The sequence below is a fragment of the Natator depressus genome, chromosome 1, assembly GCF_965152275.1.
Source record: "Natator depressus isolate rNatDep1 chromosome 1, rNatDep2.hap1, whole genome shotgun sequence".
Taxonomy (NCBI): Eukaryota; Metazoa; Chordata; order Testudines; family Cheloniidae; genus Natator; species Natator depressus.
This window is the reverse complement of record NC_134234.1, coordinates 16558192-16578056: the sequence shown is the minus strand read 5'-3', so window position 1 is coordinate 16578056 and position 19865 is coordinate 16558192. Positions and strand designations below refer to the sequence as shown.

The window sequence follows — 19865 nt, the reverse complement described above, 5'->3', positions numbered from 1 at the left end:
AACAGTCTCTGCAGAGACCATCTCCAAATGGATAACATCCTGCATCAAGACTGCATAGGAAATAGCTCTGGTTACCCCCTCTCCACGAGTGCGAGCTCATTCTATGATGGCTCAAGCAACATCCATAGCATTCCTCAGTGACATTTCCATATTGGACATTTGCAGGGCTGCTACGTGGTCATCGATACATACATTCATGAATCATTATGCCATAACCGCACGTTCCAGGGTGGATGCAGGCTTTGGTAGAGTGGCCTTGCAGTCATCGTTTAGGTAGACACGGATCCTCGTCTCCTGGCGGGCTGCTGCTTGTGAGTCACTCAAGTGGAATACACAGCTGTGTCTACTTGAAGAAGAAATAATGGTTACTTACTGTAACTGTGGCTCGTTGAGATATACTGCAGACATGTATTCCATGACGCACCCTCCATTCTCTCTGCATTCGAGTCTCGTTTCCAGGCAGTTGGTGCTAAGGACCTGAGGGAGGGTTGGGACAGCGTGGTCCCATGTAGCCAAGGGAGGGGCTATGGCCACAAGGCACAAGTGCTGCCTCTCTATGGGTACTGCTAGGGAAATTTCTCCAGCTCGGTGCACTGGGCGAACACGCACTTACGTGGACTATACGCATCTGTAGCACATCTCGAAGAATCACCGTTCCAGTAAGAAAACATTTCTTATGGTGCACGAGGCATGAAAGAAACCAGCTTGCTGTGTTGGCTTTGCAAGTCTAACAGGAGTAAACACTTGTTTTAATCAGCAAAATAAGCAGATGAGTTGAAAAGACATGGGGATCAGAAATCTTCGCTTAAAGGTTCCCTTCCTACTTTTGACCATAACTGAATTTAAATGTCTAAAAGTAAATTAATTTTAGTATGGACATAAGCGTTCACACTGTAAAGCAAATACAGCTAGATGGGATGACATATCTACTGTGGAAATAATATGTCTGTGACACATCTGATGAGAAAAAACATAGACTATCCTAATCCCAGATTAGATTTAGCATCAGTTAACTTTTCTGGCAGTGTCACCTTAGAATAATGACATTTAGAATGTACAGCATATATAGCACTTTACGCTTTCAAGGTGCTATAAGGACATTACTCTCTCAGGGAGGTTGTGAGACAAGAAATACTGTCTCCATTTTATACGTGGTTGTGGAGGTGTTCACTTGTCCAACGGCATGACAGTGAGTCAGTTACAGAATCCAGATGCCTTGTGTCGTAAGCACATAACTATCCTTCCTTTCATAACTGCTGCCGTAACTTACATCAGCCGATGCATAATATGAACTCCATTTTCAGCCTTGTTTTCAGTCAATTCTCTGGTATTAATGGCATTCTCATAACACAGGAACTAGGGGTCACCAAATGAAATTAATGGACAGCAGGTTTAAAACAAACAGAAGGAAGTATTTCTCCACACAACGCACAGTCAACCTGTGGAACTCTTTGCCAGAGGATGTTGTGAAGGCCAAGACTATACTAGGGTTCAGAAAGGAACTAGACAAGTTCATGGAGGATAGGTCCATCAATGGCTATTAGCCAAGATGGGCGGGGATGGTGTCCCTAGCCTCTGTTTGTCAGAAACTGGGAATGGATGACATGGGATAGATCACTTGATGATTACCTGTTCTGTTCATTCCCTCTGAAGCACCTGGCACTGACCACTGTCAGAAGATAGGATACTGGGCTAGATGGTCTGACCCATTATGGCTGTTCTTATGTTCTTTTATATCTTTGTGAACAAACTAACTTATCTTTAAAATGTCTCCTTGCTTCCCAACCCTCATTTTCTCTTCCAGCTGACTTTGGTTTCTGCGCCCAGATAACACCAGAGCAGAGCAAACGCAGCACCATGGTGGGGACACCTTACTGGATGGCTCCTGAAGTGGTGACACGGAAAGCTTATGGGCCGAAAGTGGACATCTGGTCTCTGGGAATCATGGCTATTGAAATGATTGAGGGAGAGCCTCCTTACCTCAATGAGAACCCCCTGAGAGTAAGCCAATGCTATGTCACTGCAGTGCCGTGTGAGAGTCAGCCAGATGCGTCAAACCTGGCTTCACTTTTGTGATAGTTACTGTATAGTCATACTTAATAAGGAAACCTCAGAAGTTTCTGCATTAGGGTGAACGGATGCATCCTGGATGCTTCTCTGAACGTCTCTGCTATATTAGGCCAGAAGCAATGCAAGAATGGCCTTTCGTGACATTTCTCTCTGTTCAGTCCCTATGCTGCCTAGAAATTAGAAATGAGGAAAATTCTGACCATTTCAGAGCCTTAAAAGTCTGAATTTGGTTCTAGATAGTGGAAACCCATGGTTTTGGTTTTGTGAAGTGATTTAACTGTCCTTCGCAAGCTGTCTTTCCAGGAATACCTTTCCAGTGGCCCACTTCAAAGCACGGCAAGCGCTTTCGTAGACTCGCTCGTAAGACGTTGAGGGCCAGATTGTGGGTAGTTACTTCCTATCCCAAGTTATGAGCATGTGGCAGCAGGAGCACCGCTAGGCATAGTGTTTTGTAATTGTGGCTGCCTTCTCAAATCCTCAAGCCCAGCCCCTTCTGTGCAATCCCACTCCATCATTTCACTGCCTGGTTCTCATACTGTGGCAGTGGTGGATGGGTTGCAAAGGCTGAGCCCAGGCAGTGGATGAGCTGCAAGCATTGCAGGAGAAGTTTCAAATCCAAGCACATTCATCAACTATTTAAAAAAAATAGAAAATGTTCCTGTTAATAGTTTCGTAAAACTTTGGGGTTTTTACATAATCTAAAAATGTTGGCTCTAATGTGCCTGACATTGTCCATATATGATATATACCATATATGATATACACCAGACCTTCCCTTATATGAGCTCTCCCAGCTCTGTAAACCACACCCCCCCGCCCCCCCCGGCCGCCCGAGGGGAGTAGCTACCAGTACTGGGAGCGGGGGTTGTTTTTTCACACCCCTGAGCGAGAAAGTTTCAGCGCTGTAAAGTGGCAGTGTAGACAAGGCCTGGGTTTGTGTTTGCAGGGACATTTACAGGCATGACTATGCCAGTAGCATTACATTGCTGTAATTATAGTGGTATAACTCCCTGTGTGGACATTCTTCTTGCAGAATAAAAGTATCCACTCAAGGAGTTATACCAGTATAAACCACAGTGGCATAATTATATTGATATAGTTATGCTAGTAAACTCCCCTGTATATAAAAGCCCTTAGACAAGGCATGAAATGTTTTTTCTTCTTGCAAATCCCTCCAGATGGCTACAGGATCCAAACCTGGATTAAATAGGGTAAAATACTAGAGGACTGGATCCTGTCCATTTAAAAATAGGGCAGACAGCAGTGTTGTTTTATAATAAACATGGATGGACATAAGCGTGTATAAGTCATGCAACAATTTGTTCCTAACGGAATGTGCAGGAAAAATAGAAGCCTGTGTAATCTGTAGGAGGAGGGATCTCACTCAAACAAGGGGTGAATCTGAATTGCCCCTCATTTCCTTTTGTTTCCTTGGTGCTCATTTCCTTCAGGCCCTGTATCTCATTGCTACCAATGGTACTCCAGAGCTGCAGAACCCTGAGAAGCTTTCGCCCATATTTAGAGACTTCCTGAACCGCTGTCTCGAGATGGATGTAGAGAAAAGAGGCTCTGCCAAAGAACTGCTACAGGTAACCACTGGGATGGGGGTGGAGGGGCGCGCTCAAGTCAAGCCAGCACTCTGGCCTCTGCTAAGGATTCCTTTTATGTTTAAAATGGCATGGCTGACGGCACACGCATGTCTGAGGTGACGTGCCTGAAGGGGAACAGGGAGTGGATTGATGAGGATTTTTTTACTTTAGGACTCTTTTCCTGGTTCCCGTCTCTTTTTGTTTTGGCCACCGCTGGGTGGAATATTCTGTAACCAAATTCAAAATGCTCACCCTGGGCCTGATCCTTCAAGATGCAGAGCCCCGTATTCCCATGGTTTCTCCACAGCTGGTGCCCAACTCTGTGTGTCTCAGCACTCTTCCCTCATTGCTCAGACTTCTCTCCCTGCTCTTCTTGGCCTTGTCAACTGCATGAGTCCCCACGACAGCCCTTCTGCTGCAAGTGTCTTTTTATACCATGTCTCAGACCCTGCTGTCTCTCTCCTTAATTCACCTCAGCTTGGCTACAAAGGGGACTCCCTCCCTGTCCATTCTCTGCTTGTCTGCTTCCCCTGAGACACTGCTACTCATGCCTTAATCGCTAGCCATTTATTAGGTACCATTCTCTCACTTTTCAGAGGAATGCTCTTCCTTAAATCCCTGCTGTTTCTGTTTCAGGAGCTTGGGTGCTCTAGCCAAAATGTGTCCAGGGAGCCGAACAGTACTGTCCTCTCACCCACTTCCCCTCTGTTTTCATGGATGTCCAGTTCCAGGACTGAATTCAACCCCATCAGTTTGTGTATGTTCCACTCCCACAGAAGTCCAGTGGGAGTTGTGCATGTGTGACTGATGGCATGGTCATGTCCCTCAAGTGCTCAGTGGTTGGGCTGTACCTGACTTCCCTCACTTGAGATCCACTTTGAATCTGTCTTCTGCTCTCCCCCCCCACAGACGTGCTATGGTAGGATTGGGCATTAGAAACTTTACTTGTTACCCACTATACATGGAATTATTTCCCTACTGCAGCAGGTATTTCCACTTCTTGAAATTTACCTCAAAACCCACCACCTTCAGCTCAGCAGGATCTCTCTATACAGTGCTTTGTGGCACCACGTATAGTGATGGATGCACAACAATATCTGTGTTGCATTGTAGTAAGTGGAAGGTGTCCTGCAAATGGACCCCTGGATATCTAGTAAATGACTTGGATTGTCAGTTTGACTATAGCTGTGCCAAACTCCAGTTCTGCTTTGCAGATATTAATAGATTGAAAGGCTAGAAGGCACTGTTATGATAGAGTCTGACCTCTTGCATAAGACAGGCCGTAGAAAATCACCCAGTGACTCCCATATCCAGCTCAATAACTTGTGGATGAACTAGAGCAGATCTCTGTGACTTCATTCCATCCAGGACTAAGATCCTCTAACTTTCAATTTATATTTTTGAATTAACTCAGAATCCATGAAGAATTTCCTGAGTTTCAACTAGTTTTGTGTCACAAGCCCATAAAGCTGGGAATTTAGCCTGATTTTGGTGCAAAGCTGGAACTCAGTCCAGGCTTGCTTGAAAGGTTTGTGACTTCAGCAAAACTTTTAGTTTAACCTGGTTTGAGTTTTGAGCTTGTAACTAAACTAAACTGAGCTCTACATGGTTTTGGTGCAAACGTTTCACTCTGTGGTGAGACTTGACCTCAAAGGCGTCATCAATAACTTGGTTTTCTCCTTCTCTCCTAGCACCAGTTCCTGAAAATTGCGAAGCCCCTTTCTAGTCTCACTCCTCTGATTATTGCTGCAAAAGAAGCAGCGAAGAACAACCACTAACACGGAATCATCATAGTCATTGTGCCAAGTCTTTTCAATGTTCATTTCAGAGACTGAATACCTGCCTTCCTGCTCCTTGGGGGTGCCCAAAACTTTGATCCCCTGAGAGTGGGCCGCAGAAGTAGTATTTGTTGAATGTTAAAGGAGGCATTGCTGATCTAAAGTCGTGAACAGCCTTCTCACCCACTTGGTGGGAGAAGATTATTTTGTATGGTTGACAAGGTCTTTTTGAGAACCTCTGAGCCTGATGTAGCAAAGCCAGTTTGATTTCATATCTCTTAATGTTTATTTTTTAACATAAGTGTGGAGCCTTAGACCATGTTTATCTTAATAAATTACATCTCTCGCTGGCCGCATTTTCCCTGCCTCTGCCCAGCTCAGTTATCACACTACTGAAACTCCTGCATGCTTCAGATTACTTGAATAATGGAGCAGCCAGCAGAAATCTGAACAGCTTTAATAATTGAAAAGGGGGATGCAGGAGTATGCGGCACCAAACACTTCCTCAGTGCTGCCGGACGCCTTGACAGAGAGAGCTGAAATATTCTGAACGAACTTTCTGCAACCATCGGAGGATTTAATTCATGGATCGCCTTTGTGCTTCGTCTTGTGAATCAGCCTCTGATTAAAAGATCCTCTTTCTGTTTTCATCTCAGATGTGTAGGCTTCAGTTTTCAATTCTGCTAATTATTAGGTCACTTCCAAAAATAACATTTCTGGTACGTTAGAAGGTAAATCGTAGAAGAAGGTGACAGGCCTGTTTTTAAAACTATTTTATTTGTAAAGCACAGCTTGTGTTAAAGAAATCACTGCTCTGTATCATAAAACACTGATACAGTGGTCACCATTACAGTATCACCATTTGCCCATATTGGTATTTGAGAAGGTATTATTTCCTATGCCAAGTTCCAGGAAAAACAGTTTTGTCTCAGATGCTATTGTGTGTGTGTGTGTGTGTGTGAAAGCTAAATAATCTGTTTTCTTTATCCTGTGACTTATCTGGAGGACCAAGAGGGTTAATAATTCCTCTGGTTGCCACAGTTTTTAAAGTATCGGGAAACTTGGAACTGCATCTGAGTGGAGAACTCTGTGGCCTAAACACTGGGCTATAACCAGCTGTATGTTGATTTTAATAAAACTGCTGCATTTCTGATCTCAGGGTGCGGGAGGGAGGATTTAGAGAATTAACTTCATAGTCATAAACACAATCCTCTCAAACTGGACTACTGTTCATGCTATTCTTTGTTTGCCACTGGGTGTCCAGAGGTGATGGCTAAAGTGATAAGTGCAAACTAGATTATTTTACACTGAGTTCCCTAGACCTGCTTATATCCAATTGCGAACATGATATGGAGTCTAAGCTGCTGTAATTTCCATACTGAGGAAGATGGTGTAAAAAGGTATGCATTAAAGTCAGGTGGGAGCTGCTTTCTTAGACTCTGCTGTTGCTTTTCTTGCCAGGGCCCCCTCTTCTGGCCCCTTATGGTGTAAATTAAACCAATGTATGAGGGCTTAAATGATGGAGGAACCACTAGGCCTCCAGCAAATGGTAATAGTGCATAGTAGCTCAGTCCAACTCCTAGGTGAAACCTGTAATAGACCCTCTCTGCTTGGATACTGATGGATTTTTCTTCGTCTTCCCCACTCTGATCTCTGCCTCTTCCCTTGTTGCATAACAAGTTACTGCGTTTAGCCACAATATCTGCCAGAAGTACAGTATTTGGGAGATGGACAGAATGGTCTAACAGGTCTTTCCCATCTGTTTTACTTCTAATTTTCCAAGTGAACTTTAATTTCTGATGCCTCACCTTTTTAAAAATTGGTTTGTATAGTTCAGTCACCATCAGCTACATACACGTATCTCCTGGTGCAGAGCACTTCTGCTTTCCAATCTCATGTAAATTCACTGCCATATGAAAATGCAAGCAGTTCCTTTGCTGGTATGGGTGTATCTACACTAGAGGCTTTTGCCAGCACAAATTACACCTTGCATGCCCTTGTCTGACATAGCTATGCCTGCAAAAGTCTGTAGTTAAGATCTCACCTAAAATAACCTGGATTAAGCTGCTTTCAGGGCCTCGTAGCTTGACACAAGTTAAAACAGGTTCAACTAAAAGGATGGTCCGAGACACTATTTTCCCCACCCCACCAGCTCAGTGTTCACAGCATGTTCACAGCTCGCAATAAGATCGTAATTTTAAACTCCAGTCATTAAAAATCCCATTTGTTCACCTTTCTGTGACTAAGGATTTCCCTGGACATCTGTTTCTGACTAGCCTTGGATTTCTGGGTGAACCCCTAGGACGAAATGGGGTGATAATACTAGGACACCCCAGCCCTAGGGGAAGTCGGATTGGATGATCAGATAGACACTCCCTGGGGAATTTGGACAGAGATTGAAGAGAAGTGCCTTTGCCTTGAGTAATTGTTGGATAAACGAGGAGTTTATTTATATTTTCCCTGGTGCTGTCTTATTGGCCCATGTAATGGGAAATGGACTACAGGCCACATCCTTAGCTGGTGGATATCCATATAACTCCGCTGATTTCAATGGAAATACGTTGCTTCATGCCAGCTGCCCGACATCTCTAAGACAAAGCCCTTGTAAATAACAGGGATTAGAACCTGATCCATAAAGGCGCTGTGGGTCCTTGCCTCACAATGGGAGCCTGGGGGTTGAGGAGTTCTTTAGCACCTCACATGATCAGACTATATCCATGCTGGCTGCTACCATAATTGAGCATGGGTGCTGGTAGCAGGATTGCAGCACAACTTACCCCGACCAAGGATGATTTCTTATAAATAACCATGTTAAATCCTGCTTCAGGCTATCCATTGCCTAGGCGGGCTACAGTCAGAAGGAACCATTTATTCTTTGGCTTCTGTCCCTCAGCTGATTTCTAATCCATGGTGGTGCCTTGCCTAGGATTCCATCAGCACTACTTAGTTTTCTTAATAGCTTTGTGTGAGAGATTTTGCCAAAGGCTTTTTGAAGCCCGTTGATAAATTGTAGCATTGTGACATCAGAGCTATGTCATCTTCTAACAACTAAGTTCTAACAGTCTGGCTTCATTGCCCTGATCTATTGACATGAAAGTCAGTGGTGCAGAGTACAATGGCTGGCTGTCTGGGCCTGATTTAAGTTAACTGCCTCAGGTAAGTCAGGTAAATTCTTCCGTTTTAGTTCTCATGTAGTTTAAAACTCTGGTATCTGCCTTACTTTTAGCACTTGGCTGGACTCATGTATCAACGTGTTGCCTTTCCCATTCAGGTCATCACCTCCCATGTCCTGGGCTCAGTGCTGCTTCCGTTCATGCATATGATTGGCTAATGCCAATGTACAGTAGAACCTCGGCGTTACGAACACATCGGGAAAGGAGGTTGTTTGTAACTCTGAAATGTTTGTAACTGAACAAAACATTATTGTTCTTTCAAAAGTTTACAACTGAACATTGACTTAATACAGATTTGAAGCTTTACTATGCAGAAGAAAAATGCTGCTTTTAACCATCTTAATTGAAATGAAAGAAGCACAGAAACCGTTTCCTTAACTTGTCAAATCTTTTCAAACTTTCCTTTTTTAGTAGTTTATGTTTAACACAGTACTCTACTGTATTTGCATTTTTTTTTGGTCTCTGCTGCTGCCTGATTGCATACTTCTGGTTCCAAATGAGGTGTGTGGTTGACAGGTCTGTTAGTAACTCTGAAGTTCTACTGTACTAGAGTAATAAATCTGGTCATATTTTATGGCCATCACTCTCTGTCTTGGGAGCAATGCTCTCAGAACTTCAAGAAGTTAAAACTTCTTCAGTTCACTTTGAGAACATTTTCATTCCACACGTGTTTAAAAATTAAAAATCCTGGGAAAGCTCTTACCAATGGAGATAAATCTGCATCGTTTTGATGATCGCTTCTTTGGTTTTTACATACTATGGTCTTTTCAAGGTAAATGCTAGTCCTTTAAGTGTATTGTCTTGTCAACGATCCTCTTGCCTGTTTGTGAGCCAGATTCCTCAATTTTGCCACTTAATTAGTTCCCCATTTAATATATATTTATATTTAAATGGCTCCTTTATATTAGCTGCTTGGAACATAACTTAATAGGTTCTTTGCTTGCCTACTATCAGTCCGCTTCAAGGTGTCTCGATCGTGTCAAGTATATCAAAGAATAATAAGGAATGCTTACCACTGCAAATCAGCGACTCGCAAAAGCTTAACAAGAAATTAGGCTGACATCAATCTAGGCAATCAAGGCCCGATCCAGAGTCCACTGGAAGTGGTGGAAAGACTCCCATTGACCTCAGTGGATTTTGAAACAGGCCGTTGAAGAATAGCGAACCCGAAAGTTTATACCTGCCCCTAAAACATAAGAGGCAGATGGGAACTTACACAATATGCTTAATTATTGTTGATAAAATGTCTTATTCACTTAACTCCTCAATGTTTATAGAAATGATTTATTTTACTGAGTTTCTAGGATTTTGTACCCAAGAGGGAGAGAGAGAGAGGTGTGTGTGTGTGTGTGTGTAAATCCTTTGTGTGCCTTTAAAAGGGAAGGCTTGTAGCTGAGGAGGAGAATGGGAATGAGTGAATAGCCGCCCATTGTTATGGCTTTGATAGCACAGCTTCAGTCTCGGAATGTCTTAATTAAAGGGACATATCTGTATCGTTTCAGAACATAAATCTGCTCCATTATTTGTTACAGCTTGAAACAAGTTATTTATGTCCCTGGCAGGCTGGAATATCCCTTTAAACAAAGGTGGTGGGAGTTCTTCTTGAGAAGACCCAGGTTTCCATAGAGACACTTCTGCTCTTTTATTTGCCTTTTTAACAGATCTTGGTGTGATCAAGGCCAAGTTTAAGTAAAGACATGGAGAAAACCCTTTACATCCACACAAAGGCCAAGATTTTACAAAGGGACAAGTGATTTGGGTTGCCTTAGTTTGGTCGGTGTCCCAACTTGAGACGCTGGTTTTCAAAAAGCTCTGAAAAAGTTGGGCAACCCAACATTGAGGCAATCGAAATCACTAGTCACTTTTGTAAATCTTGGTCAAGAACACAATAGCTATGATGATACACATATCCCGCAAAATACTGCAGCAGTGCATAGAAATAGGCAATATTTACAACAAGGTATTTATGATGTTTGAGAACAGTCTGATTTTATGACCTGTGAGTTAGCTAGATTCAAGTTTTAAAGAATGTTTTGCCTGTCACTTGTTGACATAAAGCAGGTCCAGACAAAAATCCCAGAAAAATGCTCCACTTTGAATTTATTGTATGAAATAAAATGTTTCACAGCAAAGTATGTGAGCTAACATAACCCACAGACAATGTGTAACAGCATATTTGATCATGTACATCTCCTAAAATTTAGTAAAGGTGAAGTCAGGCTTACAAATGACCTGGCTAACGTTTTTAGGCATGGTTTTTGAGTTGTTTCATTTCCACAAAGCCCACAATTTTATCTCTGCATCAGAGGACATCAGACCGAGCACAGGGATAATTGCCTGATTCAGGACCTGACAGTTGCCAATGAAAGTATACAGAATCAAATATGGGATCTTAGAGAAACTGCTCCCAACCTTGATACTGAAAAGTAGGAGCTAATAAAATAAAACAATTGTATGAAAGACCAGGACAGAAACTTGCAAGCCAAGACCAACTGTTTCAGAACAATGGTGGAAGATTGGCAAAGAGGTGGAGAATGTCAAAGAGATTCTGGGACTAGGGGAAGTAAAGATTAAACATTTGGAATTCCAAAACAGGAACTTGGAAAGAGCCAATGACCAGGTGACTGATGAAATAAAGGGAATGTGCCTCCAGATTTCTGCATTATCAGGATTACAAATCTTTTCAAGGAGAAAGATCAGGGATGGGAAACATATCTTCTGAAATCCAGAAGTGCTGAAACAACTGCATAGCAAGCTGGAGATTGCAGAGCAGCAGCATGAAGAGGAAAAATGCCAGGCATCCAAGTTAAGGCATGTGCTGGAAGGATTTGAGCAAATCTGGGAGCTTCAGAAAAATGCCATAATCCCGCTGGAAGGACAACTGGAAAATTCAGTGCAGGAGACTGGAAAATGAAGACAGAGTCCAGATTCATTCGTTGTTGAATAAAATTATGGAAGCAAAGCTGGTGCAGGATTCAATGGACAAGAGAAACTTTCTCAATTGCCTTTCAAAAGGTGTCTGGTTTGTATTCACCTTGGTCCTATGCTTTGGATTTATGACCACATCGGTCATGCTATATATCTTTATATTCAACAAAGATTTTAAGTCCGTCAGTCGTCAGTTGCTGTTTTCTGATCACAATCTTGAGTTTGCTGAGAAACCTCCTGTCTCCAGATGCTCTCTGGAAATATGGTGGCCTGTGGCCATTTTAAAGTCATCTGTGTAGCCTCTCTTCCATCTCTTCATATCAGCTAAATGAACCCTCCTTCAATGCCTGGATTGTTTCTTCTTGATGTATCAGCTCAATCATTTTTTAAAAAATGCTTCTTTAAAATAAAATCAAATCCAAATAGATTGTCCGCTGGTTCTCCTTTGTGTGCTATTTGGATGACTGATTTCAGAGTTCCAATAGGTGAGAGAGGTGTAATTTTCCTTTGAGTATACCACACTCATTATTGTTCCTATTACTATATCATGTTTGTCTAGGTATTCTTATAACTCTTATTTAAACCAATTTACCTGCCATTGAAGTAAGGCTCACTGGCCTGGGATTCCCAGGGCTGCACCTATCACCTCTGTTAGTTGAAAACTTTTTGAGAGAAAATATAAGTGCTCTGTTGGTCATGATCCTAAATGCCAGTATCTAATACAGAGGCACCAGATAAGAGAGAAGAAGGATGGGCCTGTAGTTGAGAAATGGGACCAGGGAGATCTGGGTGCAGGTCCCAGCAAAATTCTGCGTGACCCTGAGCAAGTCACTTTCTCTCTCTGCCTCAATTCCCCCTGTGTAAGATTATTTCATTGTCCCTCCCCTGTGTGTGTCTTTTCTCCTTAGATTGTAAACTCTTTAAGGCGGGGATTGGACCCTGATTGTATTTGGGGCCTGCAGGTGCATAAATAATCGACACTGACAAAGATGTGATTTGATACTTGCACAGTTGAATAGGAAAGCAGTTTCTCGTATAAGGGAAGCCAGCTGCAGCCTGGCCTGACCAAAGCAATGCAGTTAATATTGTGCATGTCTCACCATGGCATGCCTGAATGCTTTATCCTCCTGAAGTTAAATGAACCAAATGAAATGCCTTGAGGGATTTCACAGGCTTGACTTCTGTAGCAGCCGGTGAGGAAGGAAAGCTCTCATAGCGATGCCCTTACTGGTAAGGTTGGCAGTTCACAAAACACAGGATGGAAACAGCTGAAGCCCAGTTGGAATGAACGGTGAAACTGACCAGTGTGGCACTAACAATTCCTTGGTAAACAAGCACATTGAGAAAATATGCACATAGGGACCTACATAAGGATTTAAGGTTGCAACTTAATCCTGTTAATTGGCCGCTATGTAAATTCATACTGCACTATAACTGGCACTTTCAACTGCAGATTGCTTTGCTAATTCATAGAATCATAGAATATCAGGGTTGGAAGAGACCTCAGTAGGTCATCTAGTCCAATCCCCTGCTCAAAGTAGGATCAACACCAACTAAATCATCCTTATTAATCATCCTAATTAATCCTTAACATGTGCCTCCCTCACTGGGGTGTTCATCTCCCTTATAGAGATGGGCAGGTGTGTGCGTGCGCATACACACATTGTTAGAAGTGAAACACCCAAACGTGAGTCCCACTCGGGCTAATCTACTCTACACGATGTGGCCATTGTTCTTTCTCCACCTTGCCAGCTGAATCAATGTTAGCTGATCCTCTTAACTTCCCTTCCTCTGAGAAGCTAGAGGTCTTACAAGGCAGAGGACCTTGTGTTACAGAGAATGCTGTATCCCCTGCAATTGTCTTGTGCCTGTGGGTTCCTGGCATGGCTAGTCCTATGTTATTTATATTACGGTAGCACCCAGGATCTGGCCCCAGTGGTGCTAGGTGCTGTGCAAATTTATGGGAAGATGTACAGTACATTTGTAACTGGAAAATATTTAACATTTATATTGTGCTAGTGCCAAGAGGCCAAACAGGTCAGGGCCCTGCTCTGCTAGTTACTGTACGAACAGATAGCTCTGATTGTAATAGTAATGGGGCGAAAGTACAAATCCCCACAGCAAATACCTGTGGATGAGAGGTTAGAAACTCTGCAAAGATCCCTCACTGACTTCCCTTCAAATTCTTCCATTAATGTATGAGTGTGGGAGGTTGCTCCCCCTGTGCAAGAAGCACAAACCCTACTGATCCTGTGAGACCCACAAAACCTTGTGCCTCCATAAGCCTCTCACATAGATCTACATCCTTCTTCACCTCCCATCCAAGCACATACTCGCCTGATCGTGCTTGGCTTAGAAAAGACACTGGCGCAGGACCCCAGCAGGAGGCAGTGTAGATTTAGAATACAAGGCCTGGGTTATGTCCTCTGCTGAAAACATGGCCCTAAAATGAATAGGAGAGCAGCAAGTATCTTGCAGATTATTGCTCGTCAAATTTTCTGTGGCAGAAAGACTGGAGGGCAGCGGGGTAGTGCTCAGCAAACGATACCTGACTGCACTGAAATTGTGATAAGCTCCTGTTGGTGGAGCTTGTTCATTTAGGCTAATGCGCTGGAAGGAAATGGTAGCTAGCAACTTGTGAAGCATGGGTTACTGAAAGTTCAGAACGGTTTCTGTTTCAGAGTGAAGTACAACTGGTGCCCAGTCTTTTCAGAAGCTCAAACACCTTCCACTGAAGATTAATCACTAAAACATCGAGTCAAGACTTTCAGAAGTGACTTGTGATTTTTGGGTGCTGCAAGTGGCAGTGACTCATGCAAGTGACTCGTGGCTGCTGAAGTTTGTGGGAATCCAGCCTGAGACACCTTTAAAGGAGGATGATTTCCAGACAGTGCTGAAACTCATAAGAATGGCGATACTGGGTTAGACCAAAGGTCCATCTAGCCCAGTATCCTGTCTTCTGGCAGTGGCCAGTGCCAGGTGCCCCAGAGGGAATGAACAGAACAGGTAATCATCAAGTGATCCATCCCCTGTCGCCCATTCCCAGCTTCTGGCAAACAGAGACTAAGGACACCATCCCGGGCCATCCTGGCTAATAGCCATTGATGGACCTATCCTCCATGAATTTATCTAGTTCTTTTTTGAACCCTGTATAGTCTTGGCCTTCACAACATCCTGTGGCAAAGAGTTCCACAGGTTTAGTGTATGTTGTGTGAAGAAATACTTCCTTTTGTTTGTTTAAACCTGCTGCCTATTAATTTCATTTGGTGACCCCTAGTTATTGTGTTATGAGAAGGCATAAACAACACTTCCATACTTACTTTCTCCACACCAATCATGATTTTATAGACCTCTGTCATATCTCCCCTTAGTCGCCGTCTCTCTTCCAAGCTGAAAAGTCCCAGTCTTATTAATCACTCCTCATATAGAAGCTGTTCCAGACCCCTAACTCTCTGAAAATCAGTCCCCTTTAAGGGGTTTCAGGTTGGTCACCCGAAGTTGCTAGTCAGTGCTCTTTATATTCCTAGGCAGGTTGTTTTATACGAGCTAAAACGGCAGCTCACAATGTGTTCACTCTTTTCTCTTTTTAATTATTGGATTATATAGGGCATGTTCTTGATGGAATATTAAAACAGGGTATAAAAATGTACCCCATGGACATTTTGCATGGAAAGATAGTCTTGCAGTAAAGGCATGACCTGGGAGCCAGGAGGTCCGGACTCTAATCCTAGTCTTGCCACAAAGTTCTTTGGACTTCATTCAGGGAGAAGTTTTCAAAACCATTTAACTCCTCTTGAGGCAGCCACATGAGGAGATCCATCTTTCTACCGTTCTCAGCACCCAGCGACTCTGGCTGAGAACAGGAGCTACTGAGTGCTGAGCGCGTAATGTGGCCTTTAATCTCTGTTGCCTCATTTCCCTCCCATCTGTAGAAAACAGTCATTCCCTGCTTCCCAGGGGCGTTGTGAGGCTAACTCGGTGCCCGTGTTTGTAAAGTGTGCAGAGACCCTCTGAGTGAAGGTGCTGGAGAAGGATGAAGTATCACAGGCTGGGTTTCCTTTATGATACTCACTGCTCCTCAGGTTTAATCACTAACTCCTGTTCAGGGTTGGTGGGAGTTCAGTGCAGGGAGTGAGCAGAGAATGTCTCCTTCGTGTTCAAGTTAGTGCTCCAATTCTTCAGTCCTGTAGTGCCCCCTGGTGGTCGTATTAAGTTTTTCCACACTTATTAAAGGTTTTGGCCCTTGCAGTTATTTATGGCTTCCTCTTTTTATTCTGCCCTTTTACTAGGGCTCCTGTTAACCCTTCCTTTGAACTCTGGTGATTATTCACCCAATTAAGGGTGGGGTTGATGGGAAAGCACCCTGCTCTAGCAGGTAAAGTAATAGAATAGGAGTCAGCTAGACTGAGTCTGATACCTGACTGTGTGACCCAGAAGGGGATTAAAGTTTCATGGGGCCCTGGGCCAGAGCAAGTGGGGGGATCCCCCTTTCCTCTGCAGCCCCACCCCCATTCTGCCCCTTCCCCCATGGCCCCGCCCATGGCCCCACCCTGTTCTGCCACTTCCCCTGCAGCCCCGCCCCTGTTCCACCCATGGTCCCACCCCATTCCACACCCCCCCCACACACACTATGACCCACAACCCATTTGCTCCTTTCTGGCCCCCCCCCCAAGACTGGAGAAGTTCTGTCCCTGCCACAGGCCCGGGGCTGGAGCGGGGCATGAGTGCTCCCCCAGCCCTGAGGCGGGGTCACTCCAGCCAGTGACCTGGGGAAGTTCAGACTCGAAGGCGAGAGAGATGTGATGAAGTTGGGGATTTTTGTACTGTTTTACATGAATAGCATGTGCACGCTTCAGTTTCCCGGTAGGTTGCATGTTTAACAAGGTGGTGGGAGAGGGTTTGTTGTTGCAGAGGACCAGGTGTGACCTCGCCTAGCAGCCGGGACCCCCGGACAACGGCCTGGAGATGGGGAACCCTAAAAACTGGTGACTGAGAGGCCCACCCCAGCTTGGCAGTCAGCTGATTCTGGCCAGTGAGAGGACAAAAGGCTGAGGAGAGAGGACCCCGGTGACCTGACCAACCAGTTCCAGCCAGAGGGGAACAAAGGACAGAAGAGAGAGGGCCCCAGGGACCTGTTTACCTGGGATGGAAGAGTGTCAGGGAGCGAGAGCTCCTCCAGTCCCAGGCCCAGCGGGGTCGGGGCACGGGGGCTTCCCCCACCTGCCCAGCACAGCTACTGGGGTTGAGGCGCGAGGGCTGCAGAGCGCCTCTGCTGGGGAGTGGGGTTGGGGCATGACGATATGAGGATAATACTTATCCAGCTTTGGAAAGCGCTTGGACACACAGCAGAGCTGGCAGTGACGTCCCCATGTCCAATCCCTGCAGTTAGGTCCAGGATTGGGAACCTGGAGAGCGGTCTGTGCTCTCCCATCCTGGAAATGGCCTCTCGAGGCTGAGACATCTTGGCGGGGGCTTGTGTGGAGGAACTTGCTCTGTCGGTATTCATGTTATGCCTTGCTGTAGATATACAGAAACTTGTGCTTTCAATGACTTCGCTCTTCATCCAGGGCCTATGCACCACTCGCTTCTGGGGCTGCACAACCATCTGCCGAACTTACCCTTCCCCACTTCCTAGACAGATACTGTTTATGGCCAGAAGGGACAGCTCTGATCATTTAGTCTGACCTCCTGCGCAACCCAGACCAAAGAAATCCACCTGTCTAATTGCTCATACGGCCCCTGTCTCGTGGCTGAGCTAGACGTATCTTTTGGAAATATGCTGTCTCAGAAAGACAGCAATCTTTTCACTTTGGCCGACACACAAATCCCTGTTTAAGCTGTTCAAATATACAAAAAAGTCACCTCCAGCTCTTGAGCTTTTCTGTCCGCCACCTTGCTCCCTGTCCTCTTCCTTCCTGGCTGTGTTCTGTCCCAGCCCCAGTTCTGCTGGGTGGTCCCCCACACAGGGGAGCTCAGTGGCTTTCCTGCACCTGCTCCCGTGCTGTGGCCGCCCTTAGAGGAGCAGAGCAGAAGGACACTGAGGAGAGCAGCAGAGAGGTGAGGTGTTACTTGCCTGGGCCTCTCTGAGGCGGTGGAGTGCTCCCTGAGCTTTAATGGGTTGCTACACAACAAAGACCTGTAGCGGTTCCTGAGCGACTCCCCTCTGAGGGGCTCTAGGAGCACTGGAGGTGGGCGACTGTGGACCCAAGTAGAGGCGTGCAGGCAGCCAGCAGCAAAAAAGGGCCACAGCCACTAGTGGTTGAGGAGGGGGAAGTGGCAATCTGATGCAGGGCTGTCTGGAGCTGCTTCCCCCCAGCTACCCCGCTGCACCAGTGCCCCAGTGCGTGAGAGAGGACAGTCCAAACAGGAGCCGAAGCAAAGGTGACTCTTCACTAGTATGGAGTTGAGAAGCTGAGCCCTCGCCCCACAGTTAAGCCTAGGCAGTACTTCGATGTCCCACCATCTGGCTTGACTCACAAAGCTGTAGGCAAAGCCCAGACTACTTCTGTTTCACCTCACATACATGGGGATAAGAGAAGTCATCACTAAGGGCTTGTCTACACTTGCAATGGCGCCGCTGTAGCGTTTCAGTGAGGCAGTATGGACACTAGCGATGTTGATGGGAGGGGTTCTCCCATTGCTGTTGTTCAGCGGTTGTCAAACTTTAGCAACCTGAGGACCCCCATTTTGATTTAAAATTTTAGTGGAGCCCCAAGACCCCTGCTCAGCCCCAGACCCCGCCCCAACTCTTTCTGCCCCCGCCCGAACCCTGCCCCTCCTCTTCCCCGCCTCTTGCCCCCTTCCCCCAAGTGTGCCCCATCCCTCCCAGTGCTTCCTGTGCACCACTGAACAGCTGTTCCATGGCGTGCAGGAGGCACTGGGAGGGATGAGGAGGAGTTGATCAGCAGGACTGATGGCCCTGGACATGACTTGCAGAATCCCTGGGGCCAGACATGACTCACGGAATCCCTGGAGTACCCTGGTGAACCCCCAGGGGTCTGCGGACCCGAGTCTGAGAAACCCTGCTCCAGTTAATCCACCTCCCCAAGAGGCAGTAGCTGGGTTGACAGAAGAATTCTTCCAGTGACCTAGCACTGTCTGCACTTAGGCTGGTTTAGCTACGTCTCTCGGGGGGTGTGTGTGGATTTTTCAGACCCCTAAGAGACGTAGCTATGCTGATGTAAGTTTTCAGTGTAGACAAGCCCTTTGCTGGGTCCCCGCATCTTTGTTTCTCATTGACTTCGGTGGGGCTATTTGCGAGGTGTACAGTTAAGTGTCAATATAAGTCTTTATAGGACTGGAGCCTGTCTATGTATATGTACAGTGCCTAGCACAAGGAGGCTGTGACTTGCTTGGGCCTCTCAGCACTACTACAATACAAATAACAAATGCTACTCTGTGTTAATGCGACAGGTCACCTCTGCCTGTAAAAATCCAAGCCAGCTCTTGTGATCTGCTCGCTTCTGTGGGTGCTGACCTCATGGCCTCTGCTTTGCTTTCCAGGAGTTTCAGAACAAAGCTGTCACATTCTGGGGTGCAATTCAGACCAGTGAGAGGTTGTCACCACTTGTATAATAGCCCTGAGTGCCCCAAAATGCTTCTGCTCCTTGTGCCCTCCAGCCTAAGGCACACACAGCCAGTATAGGCTCTGTGTTCTGTATGCTGTACAACTCGGATTCAACCACTTTGCATCCAACAGCCTGCTAGTAGTTATCACAGACGCACTCTTGACTTTTCCAGACTAGTTTTAAATTTAGCAGGTGACCCCAAAGCAGCCCCAATCTAGAACTTTCCCAAACCTGCACGCTCGGGAAAGTCCAGGCCTCTCCTGGAACATTCAGAAGAATAAGAAGAGAGTAAAACCCAACAGCTTGACACATGAACTGGACTTAACATTAACTTTACATCAAACACTGCACTGGGTTGGGGTTAGATTAAAAGAAGTTGAGTAACAAAAGAAGATTGTGGTATTGAGACATGGGCCAATGCTGGAAAAAGGCTGTCCCTTAGTTTGACTCCTGGGAAGTCCTTTTTGATGGCTGCGGAGTGGAAGGCGAGATCTGAATCCTTCCCCTGCCCCCAAACCTTGGTTTGGCTTTGGATCCTGTTCCAGCTGTGAACTTCCCAATTCATGCCCCTCTCTCTGTCTTGCTCGTAACACCCCACCCTGGGGAGACCGGTGTGGTTTGAAATCCGACGTCACCTTTGTAAACATGAGAACACCCGCCCCCCCAGCTGTGACATCCGGGCTGCACAGTGGCGAGACGTCGCTGCCATTGACGTGCCCAAATAATGGAAGGTGAGGGGATTAGCTGCGTGCTGGCTAA

At 45.5% G+C, this 19865-nt stretch overlaps 1 protein-coding gene across 7 annotated transcripts in view; it reads left to right on the top strand.

The window, feature by feature from the left end:
- PAK1 (p21 (RAC1) activated kinase 1) overlaps positions 1 to 11935 on the top strand; it is a 117323-nt gene extending 105388 nt beyond the window's left edge. For all 7 annotated transcript variants that reach the window (XM_074955393.1, XM_074955445.1, XM_074955402.1 and 4 more), the window contains 3 exons: positions 1805 to 2001; positions 3522 to 3659; positions 5351 to 11935. In XM_074955393.1, coding sequence (XP_074811494.1) covers positions 1805 to 2001; positions 3522 to 3659; positions 5351 to 5437 — 422 coding nt within the window. In that variant the 3' untranslated portion in view covers positions 5438 to 11935. The remainder of the gene's footprint in view (positions 1 to 1804; positions 2002 to 3521; positions 3660 to 5350) is intronic.
- Positions 11936 to 19865: the final 7930 nt, after the last annotated feature.